General features: G+C 39.8%; 1 protein-coding gene across 1 annotated transcript in view; it reads right to left on the bottom strand.

The window, feature by feature from the left end:
- LOC117391076 (glutamate receptor ionotropic, NMDA 3B-like) overlaps nucleotides 1–19697 on the bottom strand; it is a 262458-nt gene that overhangs the window by 32685 nt on the left and 210076 nt on the right. The window contains exon 8 of the mRNA XM_033988892.2: nucleotides 13448–13563. Coding sequence (XP_033844783.1) covers nucleotides 13448–13563 — 116 coding nt within the window. The remainder of the gene's footprint in view (nucleotides 1–13447; nucleotides 13564–19697) is intronic.

Genomic DNA, 19697 nt, shown 5'->3' with positions numbered 1-19697 from the left:
TCAACAAAAGCCCCTCCCTCAGCCGCACCTCCTCCTCAAATACGCTGTTTTTTATGAATCTACAGGCCGCAGTTTGTGCCATGTAAACAGATGAACAAGCTATAAAGTGCCGAGGCAATGGGGATATGATTTTGAAATAATGCAGGAAAATAAAGAAGAGAAAAATGAAGAGTACGAGGATGTCGCTGCACTAAAACGTACAGTGACAACATTTTATATGTAACAAACTTATATAAAACACACACACAGCACCGGGAAATAACGTCGTCTGCAACACAAGATAGTAGTTTTGTTAATGTTACTGTGTGGTCCTATAGTTGCCCTTCAAATGCAGAATATCTTTGTGTTTTTTCATACAAATGGACATCAGTCTGGTCCCTGCTCCATAGGACTGACACAATAATTACTATATCGACTTGTACTTCGATGTACAGGGTGTTTGTAGCTGAGTAATATGTCAGTGTATTTGTTTTTATGGGAAGGTTAGTCAGGAATTTACCCTTTGTGAGTCACTTGAGCGCATGTTTTGCCCCGGAAGTTAAACACAAAGAGAAAATACACTGTCTGGCCAAAAAAAAAAAGAAGTCGCCACAAAAAAAAAAATAAAGTCGCACACTCTAATATTTGGTTGTTCCGCCTTTAGCTTTGATGTGGCATTGTTTCGATTTCGCTTCTGCAACGTCACAAGATTTATTTCCATCCAGTGTTGCATTAATTTTTCACCTGTTGCATTGATGATGGTCGAGTCTGACGCTGCACAAAGCTTCTCCAGCACATCCCAAAGATTCTCAATGGGGTTAAGGTCTGGACTCTGTGGTGGACAATCCATGTGTGAAAATGACGTCTCATGCTCCTGATCCACTCTGTCACAATTTGAGCCCGATGAATCCTGGCATTGTCATCTTGGAATATGCCCGTGTCATCAGGGAAGAACAAATCCATTGGAATAACCTGGTCATTCAGTATATTCAGGTGTCAGCTGACCTCATTCTGCTGAACCTAGACCGGACCAACTGCAGCAACGACAACATATTTGCTTAATTAAATCCTTTTTTTTGGACAGAAAGTGTAAAGAGATGATTGAGTGAACTACAGAAAAGTGCAAAGAAAAGACGTCAGAGTTTAAATTACTCCTTAACTACCGCTCGTGATAATGGCGAACACATTAAACATGATTTGTTTGTATTTATTTTATTGGCTAAGAACATTTTCCTTTATCTGTCTTTTAGTTTTCACGGTGCTGAAGTTGTGCAAAGAGAGAAAAGGAATAAATATTGGCCACGTGAACATCAGTGTGGAGCGTGAAGTCCTTTTTTTAATGAAGAAAACCAGGGTAGCTGCAGCGTCCTTTACAATAAAAAAGAAATATTACACAGGCAATTGATCAGATATCTTAATTAAACTTGTTCTATTGTGGTTTCTAAAGTTTTGACCTCATTTAATCCACCTCTATATGGGCTCCATTAGTCGTGGGATGGGATTTCTTGCCATGTTTCGCTGTAGCAGAGCCTCATCAATGGTTCCAGTCGATTGTGTATCTTTTGCTTTCGTAAAGTAATGTCCCGTATCTTTGTTCGATGTACGATATGTTTAATACAGCCCCATAGAACCCATCATCCACACTGTGAGGAGCCATTTGTTAGAGCTTCACTCAAAAGGCGCCTCTTTAATCAACAGGATGCCTAAAATACAGAAATGCAATGTGATTAAAAACTCTTATAACCACAGTACAACAGAACAAATCTAATTAATTAATCCTATAAATTGCCTTTGTAATAAAATTAAAAAATTGCAAAGAGACACCCTGTATTACAATTATTATTATTATTATTATTATTGTTATTTATTTATTTATTTCAAGCACAGGTTCACCTAAAGCACATCTCACAATCTGTTCTTATATAAGCTTGAAAAGAAGTGGGAAGAACAAAACTTATCCTCTTTTATCTTCCATCAGGACACAAATCAAACGCTTTGTTTATGTTCCCTATTCCTTTTGTCAAATAGGACAATAATTTTTGCGGGTCAGTATTTATCGTGGCTACTTTTTCTTTGTTGTAGTGAGAAATGTTTGGTTATTTTTTCAATTTTTTCTTACATTCAGTGTTCATTTATACAGCTCAACAATAATCAACAACAGTCTCTCTTCTCTTCACCCTTTCTACCCCCTCTCTCCCTTCTATCCCTATGTCTTCTCTCTCCCTTTATTTCTATTTCTCTCTCTTTCACCCTCCTTCTCTCTCTCCTCCATCTCTCTTTCTCTCTCTCATCCATCTCTCGCTTCCTATTTACCTGTTGTTCTCCTTCTCTCCTCTCTCAAACTCTCTTTCACTCTACTTTTCTCTCTTTCTCTCCCTCAATCTCTCTCTCTCTCCTACATCTCTCTCTAAAACTAAACGAGTGTCTCTCATACACAAAGTTAGACACAGGGAAAAACGAGTGACTGACTACTAAAAAACACACAAACAGAATGGCAGACACAAACCAGCAGAACTGAACAGGTGCACTGAACCTCCTTAAAGAGAGGGGGCGCTGTAGGTGCGACACAGGATTGACCGGACAGTCCTCCAAAAGGAAAAAACATAAGATCTGACCCTGTAACAAAGACTAACTAACTTAAAAACACCGTCTATTGTGTGTCTGGACTTTCCTCTGTTGATGCTAATTGATCGTTGACGTGTCAGTGTTAAATTTAGACGATAAACGATAATATTGAAACTAATTTATGTGAATTTACAAAACGAATACACAATCTAAACGCACAATATCGTCAAAAACGGTAAATAAACAGCAGAATGACACAGTTTTATAGTAAGTTTGTAACTAAAACGAGTCATAGAAGTTATTAACGAGCAAAAGTAGCTCAGTTGGTGAAGTGTTTGTCCAGTTATCTGAAGGTTGCCGGTTCGAATCCCGCTCTCGGCATAAATATTACCGGTAGAGCCCCCTGGTGTTTGCGTGAATGTGCGAGTTCAACATTTTCCAGCTCAAATCTCAACCAAAATAACTCAAATTTCTTCAGTAGCGCCAAAGAAATCTACCTAAAATAAATATCGACGAGCAGTTCTCATGATGGACGTCGTTAAAGCGATCGCTCAAAGGTCAACGGTTCTACGTGTCCAGCTTCGATCCGTACACACTATCATCCCGTTCTTGAGCAACACACTTCACCCACTCCACTTTCCGTCTGTCCTTCTTTTCGTTCGTCTACAAAAGGCAGCGAAACGATTCCACGAGTATCTTCCCGCCTCCTCCTCGAGCAACTATGAAGCGAATGAGTAACACTGTCAGCGTCGCCGGCGTTTTGAGCGGCTTGTCACGCTCGTTGAGTGCACTTCGTTTTATTTTATAACGAACCAAAATGTAAGAAAAACGACCAAAAAAATAAATAAAATCAGGCCTGAAGAAACGGACTGGACTGGAATACAGCGCACCAGGGCCAAACCTCGAGCAACAAACACAGAAAGGACACTTCACAGCCCCCATGTTCAGCCCCTCACCACAGACCCGCTCTCTCTCTCTCCTACTCATCTTCCTCCATGTTTTCTCCTCCGCTCCCTCTCTCCATCTGCTGCTGGGGTGAAGGTTTGTCTTGATTAGGGGGACTCTCTAGGCTTGGCTCTTTTATCACTGGCTGTGCAGAAAGACACCAACTGGCAGTGTCCAAATGAAAGTCCCACTATCTCTCTCTCTCTCTCTTCATCTCTCTGTCCTTCTCTCTCTCTTTCCCTCTACTGCAGTGTCTTCTCTCCCTGCCCTCACATTATTGTTCCATACTCATTTTGCCTTCACAATGTGAGCTTAAGTCTCGTCTTTCTCCTCCTTCGCTCGCTGTAGTTCTTATTCTCACTATACTTCTCTTTCTCTCTGCTCCCCTCTCTTTATCTCTCCTTCCTTCCTCTCTTGTCCTTTCGCCCTCTCTCTTCTATTCCTCTTTCTCCTCCCTCCGTCTCTTTCCATTTTTCTTTGTCACTCTCCTTCTCTCTCCCTCAATCCCTCTCTACCCCCTGTCACTCCTTTATCTCTCCTCCCTTCTCCCTCTCTTTCACCCTTTCTTCTCTCTCTCTTTCCTTTATTCCTCTGTCTCCTCCATTTATTTCTATCTCCTCTGTCTCTGTTTCTCATCCATCTCTTCCTATTTACCTGTTATCCCCCTTCTCTCTCCTCTCTCATTCCGTCTCTCTCTCCTCCATCTCTCTCTTTCACTCTCCCATCTCTTTCCCTCAATCTCTCTCTCCTCTATATCCTATTTACCTCTGTCATTCTCCTTCTCTTCTCTCTCTCTTATTCAGTCTCTCTCTCCACCTTCTCCCCACCCTCTCTCTCTTTCATGCCCCTTCTCTCTTTCCCTCAATGTCTCCCTACTCCATCTTTCTTTTTTCAACCTGTTATTCTCCTTCTCTCTTCTCCCTCGCTCTCATTCAATCTCTCTCCTCCCTCTCTACCTCAGTGTCCCTCTCCTCCATCTCTCTCTTCCTGTTTACCTGCTATTTTCCTTCTCTCTCCTCCCTCTCTCTTTCACTCTCCTCTCTCTTCCCTCATTTTCACTCTCTTCCGTTTCGCTTTCTCTCTCTCTTTCACTCTCCTCTTTCTCTCCTTTAGTCTCTCTCTCTCCTCCCTCAGCCTCTCTTTTACGCTCCTCTCCTTCAGTCTCTCTCTTTCACTCTCTTTCTCTCCCTCCCACTCTCTCTCTTCCTCTCATATAACATAAATCCCGACAGATCCCTGGTTTTCCTCTTTCCTTTGACTATGATTCCGGTCGTCTTCGTTCTTGTCGTTCTTCATTCCAATGAGAGACTTTTCCTCATGTCTCATCTCATCTTCCACAGAGCGACGTTTAAAATCCAGAGAAAGACTCACCAACTTTTTCTGAATAATTCACTTTTTTGCTAGACTAAGAAGTCTGAGAACAACACAATTATTATTTGTTCATTTTAAACTGTAATTTTGATCTAGAAACAACGACAGATTCTACAGCTTCAGTTCTGTCTCTCTTTCTCTCTCTCCTCTGTTTCTCTTTGTCTCTCTTCCTCCTCTCTTTCTCTCTCTCCTCCCTCTCGCTTTCTCTCCTCTGTCGCTGTCTTTCTCTCCTCTGTTTCTCTTTCTCTCTCTCCTCCCTCTTCTCTCTTTCTCTCTCTCTCCTCTCTCTCTTTCTCACTTCCTCTCCTTTCGTTCACTCTCCTCTCTTCCTCTGTGTCCCTCTCCTCCCTCTCTCATCTCTCTCTCCCCCCCTCTCTTTCTCTCCCTCTCTCCCCCCTCTCTTTCGTTCACTGTCCTCTCTTCCTCTGTGTCCCTCTCCTCCATCTCTCTCTTTCTTTTTACCTGTTATTCTCCTTCTCTCCCCTCTCCCTCTTTCTCTCCCTCTCTCGCTCCTCCCTCTCCCTCTCTCCTCCCCCTCTCTTTCATTCACTGTCCTCTCTTCCTCTGTGTCCCTCTCCTCCATCTCTCTTTCTTTTTACCTGTTATTCTCCTTCTCTCCCTCTCTCTCGCTCCTCCCTCTCCCTCTCTCCTCCCCCTCTCTTTCGTTCACTCTCCTCTCTTCCTCTGTGTCCCTCTCCTCCATCTCTCTCTTTCTTTTTTACCTGGTATTCTCCTTCTCTCCCCTCTCCCTCTTTCTCTCCCTCTCTCACCCTCTCTTTCATTCACTGTCCTCTCTTCGTCTGTGTCCCTCTCCTCCATCTCTCTTTTTCTTTTTACCTCTGCTATTCTCCTTCTCGCCCTCTGTGTCCCTCTCCTCCATCTCTTCTTATTTATTCTACCACTTTTTATTGTCAAATACTGCATCACTTTTGACCCACACGTCACCACTGAACCAACGCTCCGTAAAAAAGAAAAGATGAGGAAAGAAAAACAAAAACAAAACTAATGGTTCCTGTAAACACAAACATAAAAAAATAAATAAACTTTCTAAACTAAACTGAAAACACAACTTTATGTGAGTCACTGATGGGAAACATTTACAGGTTTAAAGTCTTCTCCTCATTTAAATCAAAATTATTTTGCAAAATCAACTTTTCAGAGTTTTTAATCATGTTGTACTTGTTTCCCTCCCTCACTATTTGTTACTTTCCTTCTCTCTCCCTCAATCACTCTCTAGCCCCCTCTTTCTCTCTTCTGCCTTTCTTTCACCCTTTCTACCTCCTCTCTCTCCTCTATTCCTCTCTCCTCCCTCCCTTTATTTCTATTTCTCTCTCTTTCACCCTCCTTCGCTCTCTCTCCCTAAAACTCTCTCTCCCCCGTCTTTCTTTCTCTCTCTCTCATCCATCTCTCTCTTCCTATTTACCTCTGTTATTCTCCTTCTCTCCCTCTCTCGCTTCTCCCTCTCTTTCGTTCACTTTCCTCTCTTCCTCAGTGTCCCTTTCCTCTCTCTCTTTCTCTCTCTCCCCTCTCTCTTTCTCTCCTCTCTCTATTTCCCCCTCTCTTTTGTTCCCTCTCCTCTCTTCCTCAGTGTCCCTCTCCTCCCTCTCTCTCCCCTCTCTCCCTCTTTCTCTCCCTCTCTCCTCCCTCTCTCTTGTTCACTCTCCTCTCTTCCTCTGTGTCCCTCTCCTCCATCTCTCTCTTTTGTTTACCTGTTATTCTCCTTCTCTTTAGTTGTTTTTCCACTCTATGTTTACTCTCTGAAAGTTGTTTTTGGACTGATTCTTGGATGTTTGAGCAAAACTGAATCACTTTTCCAGACTCCATTTTGCAGATGGACCGTCGTTTTCACGTCACTCGCCCCGTGGTCTGCACTTGGTTGTTTGATTTGATTTTCTTAATGGATGACACTCGTAGGATTTGAGGAGCTGCTCGTTTAATCTGCAGCTCTCCATCTGAGGACGGCTCTTTGTTGTGACATTTACAGAGACGTCTTCTCCCGTCGGGCGCCGCAGTTTAAACACAGACCTCAGTGGATTGTTTCTTTTATTAAGTCGTTTTAGATGAATATTGTGATTTAAAATGTGCAAAATAAAAATATAATTATCCACAGGTGACACAGATTAGAACGGAATTATAGAAATAACTGAACAAGTATGTCCACGAACAGGACCAAAGAACAACTAAAGAACCATCTCACACTGAGGATTAAACCTGGACTAAACCTGGACTAAACATGGACTAAACATGGACTAAACCTGGACTAAACCTGGACTAAACCTGGACTAAACCTGGACTGAACATGGACTAAACATGGACTGAACCTGGACTAAACCTGGAAAAAACCTGGACTGAACATGGACTAAACCTGGACTAAACCTGGACTAAACCTGGACTAAACATGGACTAAACCTGGACTGAACATGGACTAAACCTGGACTAAACCTGGACTAAACATGGACTAAACCTGGACTAAACATGGACTAAACCTGGACTGAACATGGGCTAAACATGGACTAAACCTGGACTAAACCAGGACTAAACATGGACTAAAAAACATGGACTAAACCTGGACTAAACCTGGACTAAACATGGACTAAACATGGACTAAACATGGACTAAACCAGGACTGAACCTGGACTGAACCTGGACTGAACCTGGACTAAACCAGGACTAAATCAGGACTAAACCTGGACTAAACCAGGACTAAACCAGGACTGTGTATTGTGATTTTTCTGTCTTTTTTATTCTCTAAATCTCTTTAAATTCCCTCGTGTCCAGATTGTGCTGTACAGAGGACAAACCCGAACAAACCAACAAATCAACTCTTCCCAACGTCTGCAAACCCAACCTCGAACCTTCTCGTTTTGAGGCAGAACTGCTCCAAACGCACCTTCACAACGTCGTTAAACAACTTCCAAACGCGGCGTAGTAAAGCGGCGCCGTAAAGCCTCCCGAGCCGCGGAGAGAGCGCGGGGTCTCGGGGAGGGTACGCCGTGAGTGACACAGATATCGTATCAAAGTGCGGATTTGCCGTCTCACCGCCGTGTGTTTACAGCGAGGAGCCGCGCCGTGGGAATCAGAAGAGCTGAGGTAAGGAGGACGATTGTAACGTACACGCCAGACGGAAAAAAAAACATCAGCGGCAACAATGGAGCGGTTCAACGTGAGTAAACACTTTAACTCTGAGAACTGCAGGAGACGTACTGATTATGGCAAAACAGGGACGCCAACTTTACTCATGCCTCGTATTTTTATATGAGTTTTATTTATTTTGTACATTTGTATTCATGGTTTTAGCGATATAAAATCTACTAATCCACAATTTATTTGACGGTAAATATTTAGCTGTTGCCTGGAGCTGTGGTGGAAAGTAAAAGTAGTAAAAGTGCAGTAGTAAAGTCAAGTGCAGATACAAGTTGTTTTTTTTTACTAAAGTACATTTTTTAGTGGATACTTTTTACTTTTACTTCACTACTTTTGAGAGCGGTGTCTGTACTTTCTGCTCCACTACGTTTGTTAACTGGGCTGGAGAGTAAAAGTATTTTTTTTATTGTTTGAGACCTGCAGCGTTTATTTTAATTTGTTCAAAACACAAATATATAATAAAAAACAGCTAGAAAAAAAACGATCGATTTAGTTGTTTCTGTTCAACAAAACAACAAAAATCTGAATAAAATCACAACATTTGAAGGTTTATTGGAGCTCAAAATCTGTGTGAAATACTTTTATGCTTTACTCTTTAAGTACATTTTTAAACTGGTACTTTAATACTTTTACTCAAGTATTTTTTTCAAGTGATACTTTTGCTTTTACTTGAGTATTTTTTGCTCCGATATCTGTACTTTTACTAAACTGAGTACTTCTTCCAACACTAGTTTTAAGTAGCATTGCTCAAACAGACTTAAAAGTACTCGATATTACTAGGCAACTTTTCTGCTCGTCTCCATGGAGATGTGATTGTTTTGAAATGTTCCACACTACAGCATTAAAATATCTTTCATTTATGTTTTCATGGTTTAAAAAAAGTGAAAAACATGAATTCTTACTGCTGCCTTTCTACGTTTATGACTTTTTACTCGACCTGGAGGTGTCACCTGCTTGTCTCCATGGAGATATTATTGTTTTGAAATGTTCCACACTACAGCATTAAAATATCTTGTATTTATGAGTTTATGATAAAAAAAAAAAGCTAAAAACACGAATTCTTACTGCTGCCTCTCTACATTTATGACTTTTAACTGGGCCTGGAGCTGTATCCTGCTCGTCTCCATGGAGATGTTATTGTTTTGAAATGTTCCACAGTATAGCATTGAAATATCTTGCATTTATGCTTTTATGATTTAAAAAAAAAAAGTGAAAAACATGAATTCATACTGCTGCCTCTCCACGTTTATGACCTTTAACTCAGCCTGGGGGTGTCACCTGCTCGTCTCCATGGCGATACATGTTTAATGCCATACTGTGGAACATCCAGGTGAAGGAATAACATCCGGAGACGAGAAGGTGGGGTTCCCTTCGCCATAAAAGTCACTAAATGCAGCTTTAAATATTAGCGCTTACTATTCTAATGATATAAACTCAAAGGATTTTTTTTTTTCTTTTGTGAGTTTAGTCTTTCGTCCTTTCCATTGTCGTTAGCTTCATTTATCACACAGCCATAGTCACTTTGAACAGCCTTTTGAAGTAAGTTTTAATTTCCTCATCCCCTTACGCTTTTCCACGGCTGTTTTTATCCCCTCGCGCGTGCAGACTTTAAAACACTACACCTTACCTCAGCCGTCCTGATCCCCAAAGCGCGTCCACCTGCTGTAAACACTAAAGCGAAACCGCAAATCCCGACTTCGATACAATACACGTGTCACTCAAACGCGTACCCTCCGAAAGACCCTTATTCCCCCATCCGCTCCCACGCTCGAGATTATCTGGCAACTTTCAAAACGTAATTACAAAACAATAACCACGGGAGACGCGTATGGAGCGATATTGTAAAAACATACACGCCCACAGCGATTCGGCGAAGACAGGAGCGGGTTATAGGTTAAATATGTGTAGAAATCCACTTTGCAGTCACCTTCAGAGGGCGTACGCGCGGAAGAACCCGGGCTAGCAAACTGTTAAACATCTAATAAAGACTAGCTTCGATAAAGGAGGAGTTTTATGAGCCCTGGCATCTCCGCTGGCAAAGGTCCGCGGCATTTCCAAAAGTGACACAATTTACTGCCCAAATCCCAATACTGAGACGCATTCATAAATAGAGCACTCAAATTAGCTTCAGTACAACTTGCGCTAATTCAAAGCGTGGTTGTATATCTGGCTGGTCTAATTAACTGCAAATGAACCTATCGCTCACTTCTGCAAATCTATAAAAGAAAACGATAAACATATTAGTCATAGCTTAATAACTGTATCTGTATTTCCACAACGGAGAATGAAAATGAAACGTGGTATGGAGTTCCGGTTGCGGTATAGGGGGAAAATACAGCGCTGTTATTATATGGACCTATAGTGAGGTATTGATTTAGTGCCAATGGTCCAAGTGCAGCGTGAGAGCGAGTCAAGAGCACAAATGAACACTGCAGGAAAAGAAATGTGTAAATAATGATGGTGTACGCAGCCACAGGGGCTTTAAAAGTACTGTTACTTCAAAAATATTTAAATGATTAACTACTTTTACTACTACTACTACTACTACTAAGTCAGAAAACTATCATAACTGCGCTAAAGACGCTACTATTTCAGTTCAACCTTTGTCAATTTGGAGTTTTTAGTAACTTTTGAATACCCTGACTTGTTTTTTTACTTATTTTGAGTAGAAATGCACGGTATACAGTGGTCCGTCGTTTATCGCGGGGTTACGTTCTAAAAATAACCCGCAATAAGCAAAATCTGTGAAGTATAAGCTTTATTTTTTTGCATTATTCTCTATGTTTTTGGCTGTAAAACCCCCACCACACACTTTATACACTTTTCTCACACAGGCATTAACATTTTCTCACATTTCTCTCTTGTTTAAACTCTCTCAAAGTTCAAACCTTCGTAGGCGCCTTTGTCGGTGCAGAGCGTAGAGAATAATTAAAAATAAAGCTGATACTTCACAGATTTCGCCTATTGCGGGTTATTTTTAGAACATAACGAGGGACCACTGTACTCACAAATCCTAAAATATGAACTTGAAGATGAGATTGATTGACAGGAAGACACACTCGTTTGTACTACATAACATTTACTAGTACTATAACTACTTCTCCGTCAGTATGACTACTACTACTTAGGTTACAGTCAGGAAAGAGCACATTTCCATAAAAAAACACAACTAAATTAAAAATGTGTGTGTATTATTCACATTTCTGCATAAAAAAATAAGTAAACCTCTCCCTTTGTGTTTTTGCAAAGTGATCAGCCAAATCAAATCAAACAGAAACAGCTACAGACGCAGTACACAGCTCTTGTACTTTTGTATGTAAAACTACACCCAGAGTGGCTTGTTAGGAGCTTTTGACAGGTTTGGACGGGTGTTTGGTCCGGCTGTGGGCGCTTAATCCTCATGTTATCAGACTGGACACTCTGTAAATAATATATGATGCCGTTCTCTTCCCCTGCAGCGAATAAACTCACACACACAAGCCCGGTTTTATCTGCCAATCAGGTTTAGACACGGCTCCGTTTGTAAGTCTGATTATCGTTAAAGCCTGTCCGGTGTGGTTATTACAAAACCATCCAGAGCTGCCAATCCCAGCACCTGTATGTACTTTTACCCAACTTTTATCCCTCATTTAGTTTTATAAGACAAAATATGAACAGAAATGAAGTTTGATTTTAGAGGGATATAAAAAGATTCAATTAACTTTTGGACTAGTTTTACTGTCTGAATTTTAAATAAACCAAATGTAAGTAAATATTTGAACCGTGTATACTTTATTAATAGCTACAGACATTTGCGCAGACTCCAGACTGAATAATTATTGCTGCAGTAAAAACAAATTAAAGCTGCACTATGCGACTATTCTGTTGGAGCATCTGCCACCTGCTTGTTTTCACAGAAATGCTATTTATTTGTCTGGGATGTCCCACTGTATGGCATTTAACGTATCTAATCCCACAGAGAGGCCGTCAGAGAAGCCATTACAGGTCAGATCTCATAATAAGAGTCTATATGTTGCGTGGTATTTTTGAGTAATAGACCTGTTTTTGAATAAATGCAAGACAACTTTCTCCAGCTAAACTCAGACGAGACTGAAGTCATCATCTTTGGGCCACAGAAAGGTTTTTATTCTGCATGTTTCTCCTTTAACCTCCTGAGTCCTGGCGTCCTCATCTGTGGACAACACCTTTTGGGTTGTTTAGGCCACAGTGCAAATTTTTAGAAGAACAGCAACAAGAACATGTTCAATTTTGAATATTTCTAGGGGTTTAGAATATTTATTTTTATTTTTAATTTATTTTTATTTTATTTTATTTTTTTTTAATTATTATTATTTATTTGATTAGATTTTGTATTGTTTTTTTTATTTATTTTTTATTTTATTTTAATTTATTTATTTGATTTTATTTATTTATTTTTATTTGATTTTATATTTTTGTGTTTTTATTTGTTTTATTATTTTTTTATTTTATTTTGTATTGTATTTTAATTTATTTATCTTATTTTATTTATTTATTTTTATTAGATTTTATATTTTTGTTTTTTTTGTATATTTATTATTATTTTTTTTATTTTTTATTTTTTTTATTGTTATTGTCATTTTGCTTTTTACAATATATGTGTTCAACCACTTAATAGTTTTGCAAATAAAGTCCTGCAAGAGCTCGGATCTCAGGAGGTTAATGTTAATCTTATGATGATTATTTGTGATTATTTATGTTTCAATTTGTTGTATTATGATTTTAATGTCTGTGTACTTTGAATTACCTTATTTGCGAACTGTGCTTTACAAATATACTTGCCTTGCCTTTATAAGCGAAATGCCGCGTCGTGGAACATTTCTGGCAATGCCTTTTCCGTACGGACACAAGTGGCGTTCCGACTATGTTCCTAATATTTCAAATTAGACTTCTGAACACTGAAGTTGCTGTGAAGGAAAATTTAAATAGCTGAGTTCACATTTGATATTTTGTGTATATTACTGCATTTTTTCCAGTACAACTATTAAAGACCTGACTCAACACTTTAAAATGATGTTTTGGACTAAGCCTCGCTGGCTCTCACCCCTCTGAACTTTCCGAAACTACCATTTTGTTTGATTCAGTGCTAACTTTCAGATCGCAAATACAATGGAACAACTTGGACTTTAAACCAGCCTTTGTACTAAAAAGATTTGTTGCTTCCTTTTTGTCGAAGTTTAACTCTCAGTCTGGCAATTGTAAAAATGTGAATATGAATTTATGCAGGTAAAGATTAAAAAGTTTGGTCCATGGACGTCAACTTTGGGGAAATTGGGTCCAGAGCCCATAAAAAGTCAAACTACTCCTTCTTATCTTCGTCATTTCTTTCGGATTCAATCAACAAAACCATTTAATACACCAGCACTTCTAAAAATATCCCCCCCAGAGAGAACCCGGATTGATATTCGCCCCTCGTCGTATTTACCTTCTATAGCGAAGGGCTTTCCCACCGTCAGAAGTTTACAGTCTGCGTCGATGGAGACCTCGTAGTCCAGAAGAGCCTTGTCCATAATGAACGCGTCCAGCAGGGGGGGATCTGTCCTTCACCACCAACGCACACACAGCAGAGAAGAAGAGACGAGAAGAACACACGAGAAGAACAAAGTTAATTCAAGTGTTTTTATGAACTTTCTGTGTTTTCTTTAGCTTGAAAATGACTCACATGTGATGAAAATGGGACTAAACTCTGCCCATAATCACATTTCAGAGAGTGAGGGGAGAGGAGGAGGCGGGGTTTGGACATATAAGTCTTCGTAGCGCTTAATATTTGAGTGTTGGAGTTGTGACCAGAAAGTTGCTGTTACATGGTCCAATCAGAGAGCTGAACTGTTGATTTTACCGATTAAGTAGTCCTGGGTTGATGCGGGAGATCGGAAAACCTGAAGAAAACCCACCAAGACACAGCAAGAACATGCAAACTCTGCACAGAAAGGCATATTAACCCATAAACTGGATATGTAAATGGACGTAGCTAACCTGCTAGCTGCTGCTTTCCAAATTGTGAACATGGGCTGCACTTCCGGCTCCATCGACTCTGGCTCTAATTCACTTTACATTGAAAAACTGTCGCCTCTCTCTGTAACTGCTGCTGTCAGACTCGTAATTTTTGTCTTAAATGTTCGTATTAACCCGCTCTACACGATCCTGGTGTTTTTATTTCACTATTGTGTCCATAAATGAAGATATGAACATTAATAACACACAAATTAGCTGCCTTCTTTCCTCGACGTCACTCCCGCTAGCGTTAGCAACAGGTTTGATTGACAGCGTTGCTCAGCGCCCTCTCCCCGCCAAACCAACGCTGCAGGCGGGAAGAGGCGTTACCTTTAGCATCTTCGCTCCGGATTGGCTCTTTGGTTGCTACGATACTCGCGTTCAGAATTCCAAAACTGTGAAACTCCGCTCCAAATTAGACGAACGCTGTGGGTGACGTCACACTCACTTATCTGTACGAAACTGGACACTTTAATATGTCATGTTTGCACTGTTGTTCTGATGTTGTTGTATATATTTTTTGTTGTTGTATATATATTTTTATTACAATAGCGATAATGACTATGACATGCACACACCACTAACTAGACCTGTGCTATTTTTTTTATTTTTTACCACTAAAACCACTATTTTTAAGCTTAACTTGCATGATTTAGTATTGTAATATCTTCCTTAAATGTAGAAAAGTAACTGTATATATCAAGTACCACTAAATTAAACTGTAACTATAAATTCGCTTTCGGAAAATGTATTTTTTGTTTGTATTTAGTCCCCAACTTTGCTCACATCGCCCGTATGAACATGTCCATTGGGTTTTTACTGATTCAACGCATTATTATCACCACGTTCTCCTCCTCCTGCCACAACAACAACAAAAACTACAACAACTACTACTACTACGATAGCTACTGCATTACTCTCCACTACCGCTGCTCTTCCACCGCGATAATAAACCTACTCGAGTAAGTCTGGGCATGAATATAAACATAAAACATGTATTCTGAAATTAGCCTCCTCCAGGGAATGCGCCGGAATCCGCAGAATGTCTCCAGCAGTCCATTACACCTGGGATTAGATTAGCAGCATTCTTTCCGCCGCACAAACACACATACATCATTACGTGTTAGCAAACGGGCTCTGCTGCTCACTGATAAGACACGGACACGCCGGCCACGACTCTCCCGCCGCTCTCCCGCCGCGCTCGCATTGATCCAATTGACCCTCATTGACCCCCAATAATAGAGTAGTCCGTCGTGTGCTGACCACGGCTAACTTTTTGGATACGAGGCACATATTGGATGGAAATATATCAAGACTTCATTCTTATAAGAAAAGAGGTCAGCGGCGCACATGCAGGTTCGGGATAAATCCTGGAGATAAACCTGGATTTGAATGTCGGACTGTCGCTAAATCGTAATCCAATAAAAAACGCAATTTGAACGGACACAAAATTCATCTTGTACTCGATTCTGATACTTAAGTAAAAGTAGAAATAACAGAGCAAAGAAATACGCAAGTAAAAGTAAAAATATCACATGAAAAAATCAACTAAAAGTATTAAAGTGCCTGTTTAAAAATGTACTGAAAGAGGAAAAAGTTAAAGTATTTTGCGCAGGTTTTGTTCTTTCAAAGTTTCAACTGTAGTGATTTTGATAAACATTTGTGCTGAATTGTGTTCAACGGAAACAACTGAATTGATCACTTTCTTCTTAGCCGTTTTCATTTGTATGTTTTTGTTTGCTCAAGTTATGAACAAAATAAAACCTTCAGCCTTTTCAGCAGCTCTCAAACAATCATAAAAATATACTTTTAAAATTCAGTCCACAGCAAAAATGAAGTGAAATAGAAAGTACAGATACTGCTCTCAAATGGAGTGAAGTAAAACTAAAACGTATCCACTTTAAAATGTATTTAAGTAAAGTACAGATAGCTAAAATGTATCTTAAGTACAGTATTTTACTACTTGTACTTTGTCACGTTCCACCACTGCAGTACACATACAGTATTTATTGTATACGCAGCTCTTCAGGTCAGCTCCGCTCTGTTCTGTGCTGCTGCTAATTAAGTATTTTATAGTTCGATAATCAGGATCATTAGCATGCTAGGTGTTAGCTTTACCGTCTCTGCAACACTCCGCTCTCGTCTGAGTTGTGAAAAGTACTCATGAACTCACGGTGAATATTCTGGATGCTCTGAATGCATAAGGTAAGGTCTGAATGCATAACCCTTTAAAATGAGCTACTTCTGTTTTTCATGTTTTTAAAACAGCAAAAATCAGGTGCAGCGACTTTAAAGGATGCAGTTACTGAAGGAGCAGCTTTTCCTCCGCAAACAGCACAATGTCACGTCTTATTCTGCATAAAAACTGCCAACCCTGCACAGACCTCTACCAACATGTCCAGCATGTCCGTCTCCTGGGAGAGTTTACCATGTCAACTTTGAACAGAATCCTGTTATTAAAGGTCGAGTGGATGTTATTAAAGGTGTTAAAGGGGAAGTAAAATGGACTCTTGTAGCATTAAGTCATGTTATAATGCTGTTTCCTCATCACAAACAGACCTGGAGTTGTGTTTTGTTTCATTCACACATGTTTGACTCACCCTTTATTATTATTCTGTCTATATCTACAACACTCAAAACGCTCTGTTCCACCTTGTGATGTCATGAAGTGGTAGTTTTCAAGTTAACAGCTCCTTTTACCTTTAGTTCAATAGAGTTTGGCAAGATTGGCAGGGCTGAAATCATCCAAACGATTCTAGAAATGAAGGTGTATGGAGTTTAAAAGCACTTCCTGTATTACCACATGATGACATCACAAGGTGGAACAGAGTGTTTTCTGTCCTAAATCTGCAGGATTTGTGTGTTAAACATGTGTGAATGAAACAAAACACAACTCCAGGTCTGTTTGTGATGAGGAAACAACATTATAACATCAACTTCATCAACTTATATGATGAAGACAAACAGGTGACACTAAGTTATAGGTCGGATCTGTGGAGAGGAGACCCAGCTCATAGTAAGGAAGTATGTATTTTAAGATATATTTTACCTGGAGTTATGTTTTGTTTCATTCACACATGTTTGAGTAACACTTTATTATTAGTCTGTACATCTCCAACACTCAAAATGCTCTGTTCCACCTTGTGATGTCATCAAGTGGAAGTTTTCAAGTGAACAGCAGCATTTAACCTTTAGCTCAGTAGTAGATTAGCAAGATTAACAGAGCTGAAATGATGCAATTGATTCTAGTGAAGGTGTGTGGAGTTTAAAAACACAGTGGAGCACTTCCTGTATTACCACATGATGACATCACAAGGTGGAACAGAGTGTTTTTGGTCCTAAATCTGCAGGGTTTGTGTGTTAAACATGTGTGAATGAAACAAAACACAACTCCAGGTCTGTTTTTGATGAGTAAACATTATAACATAGATAAAACGGGCCCTTTAAAACAGAAACTGCAAACATAATCACAATTCTTGTCAGAAAAATAACAAAAAATTGATATTTTTCCCAAGTCGTTCAACCTTGTAGTAAATACACTATGAGATATGTTTTGAGAGACACAAACACCGGCTAATAGTGCGAGCTTCTAATTGCCTGAGTCGTTATTATTCACGGCATTAGCTGCTAAACAAAAGGTTGACTTTACAAAGAGTTTGGATGCTGGCGATGCACAGAGTGTGTTTTTCTTCTGTCAAGGCCTGTCAGATATCACCTCGGAGGCGCAGGAAGAAGAAACGCGGAGTCTTAAAGCTGAAGATACCTGCCATTACGTGTAGCTCTGGCCCATAGGAACAAGGGGAGGTGCTGAGCCGTAACCTTCTGTGTAGCATCTGCTTGAGCATGCATTATTTCCTCTGACCGGAAACATTGGTGTGCAGCGATGTGTCTCCCCCTCAGCTCTCTGCCTCTCTGGGAGAACACTTGAAAGATTTATTTTCTTCTTTTGTAAACATAGAATCTACTGTCCTCCACTGCGGTGTCTTTGATGCTCTGGCCTCTGTGTGGTTCTGTCTGTGCTGTTAGTGTTTGTCATAAATTTGATGAAGACAAGACACGTCAAGTTTTACGAGAGTCATGTGGGATCCGTCAGAACGTACTGGGGCTGTACGTCGCTCTGGAGTATAAGTCGCCAAAAATGCAGAATAATGAGGAAAAAAACATATATAAGTCGGACTGGACGATAAGTCGTGTTTTGAGGGAAATTTATTTTGCAAAATCCGAGACCAAGAACAGACATTTTATCTTTAAAGGCTTTAAAGTTTTAGTAATAATGATAAAATGTAGAACTACAGGCTGAATATCAGTACATCACGCTAACGTAACACATTTATATTTATTCAGCGACATGAAGCACAGACAGAACTGAACACATGTCTGGTTTGTTAACGTAAGATATTTACAGTTAATCAGATAAATAAAGAAGAAAAAAGTAAAAAAAGCTAACAATTTTACTCTGGATCTCACTCCAAATCAATAAATCCACTGAATTCTTCATCCTCGGTATCGTTTCTGAACAACTCCACCAACTCCAGAGGAAAATGAAACACCACTCAACAGAATATGATTTCCTTTTAGGGGTATTTTTGTTCAGTCTTTCTCAGATGTCTTAAATTACTGTAATGCTGACATTTTAAATTTTCGGTGGTACAGGAGTAGTCGATAATTGTGCACAAGCTTAGAGTGTCCTCGCGCAGCTGTCAGCGCGACAATAACAAAGATGTGACATTCTATACTATATTTTATAATAATTTCACATAAGTCGCGTCTGAGTATAAGTCGCACCCCCGGAAAAAACTATGAAAAAGTGCAACTTATTGTCCAGGAAAATATAATATGAAAGTTATTCGCCTTAATTCAGTCCAAATGTTGACATAATACATACATAATTATAGACATTAACGATGTGTTGTTTATATATTTCCACTCATGTATCATTTAGAATATGGTTCATTCATAAAAGGGTTTAATGGGGTTTTCATGGTTTGGGGTTTAGGTATTAGTTGCGTCCGTTATCAACTTCAATATTACGGCTTTTATTTCCTTCAAACAAAACTAAAATAAAACAAAACTTCTCCAAAAGTGTTATGCAGCTGTTATTTATCCCACTAAAAACCACAGAAAAGCTTTGTATAAATAAAAGTTCAAACATTACGAGACTTTTTGGGCCAAATACGATCAGTAAAAGTTTCATTACATCTATTTATGGCCTGTCCTCCTCATCACGTCCTCTAGATATATCAGTGCTTGCCTGGAATTTTCCATAATCTGGCATTAAACCTGCGTGATGCCAGTAGTTGAAGTTACAGGTCAGATCTCTGGAGAGGCAAGCCGACTCTCAGCAAGAATGTACGTTTTTCATGGTGTTTTTGGGCAATTATGGGCCTGCGATTGAAGTAAAAATTTGATTCTGTTCTGTGAAACATCCAGGACGAGAGGAAAAGAAGTGAAGAAGTGAAAAGTTACACAGTGTACTTTTACAGGAGGGGCTTATCCATCCTCTGCGCCATTTCTCCCTGTTAAAACTGGTGTCTTTTCTGTGTAGTATAAAGTGCCGAGCTCACAGGAACAAGGCGAGTCCAGTGAGCTAGAACATTATGTGTAGGTAACTGCTTGACCATGCATTATCCCACACCTGATCCATTGGTCCAGTGTAGCACGCACACCCTCCAGCCCTCCTC

This window comes from Periophthalmus magnuspinnatus, chromosome 22, assembly GCF_009829125.3.
Source record: "Periophthalmus magnuspinnatus isolate fPerMag1 chromosome 22, fPerMag1.2.pri, whole genome shotgun sequence".
Classification (NCBI taxonomy): Eukaryota; Metazoa; Chordata; class Actinopteri; order Gobiiformes; family Gobiidae; genus Periophthalmus; species Periophthalmus magnuspinnatus.
This window is presented reverse-complemented; position numbering and strand designations above follow the sequence as displayed.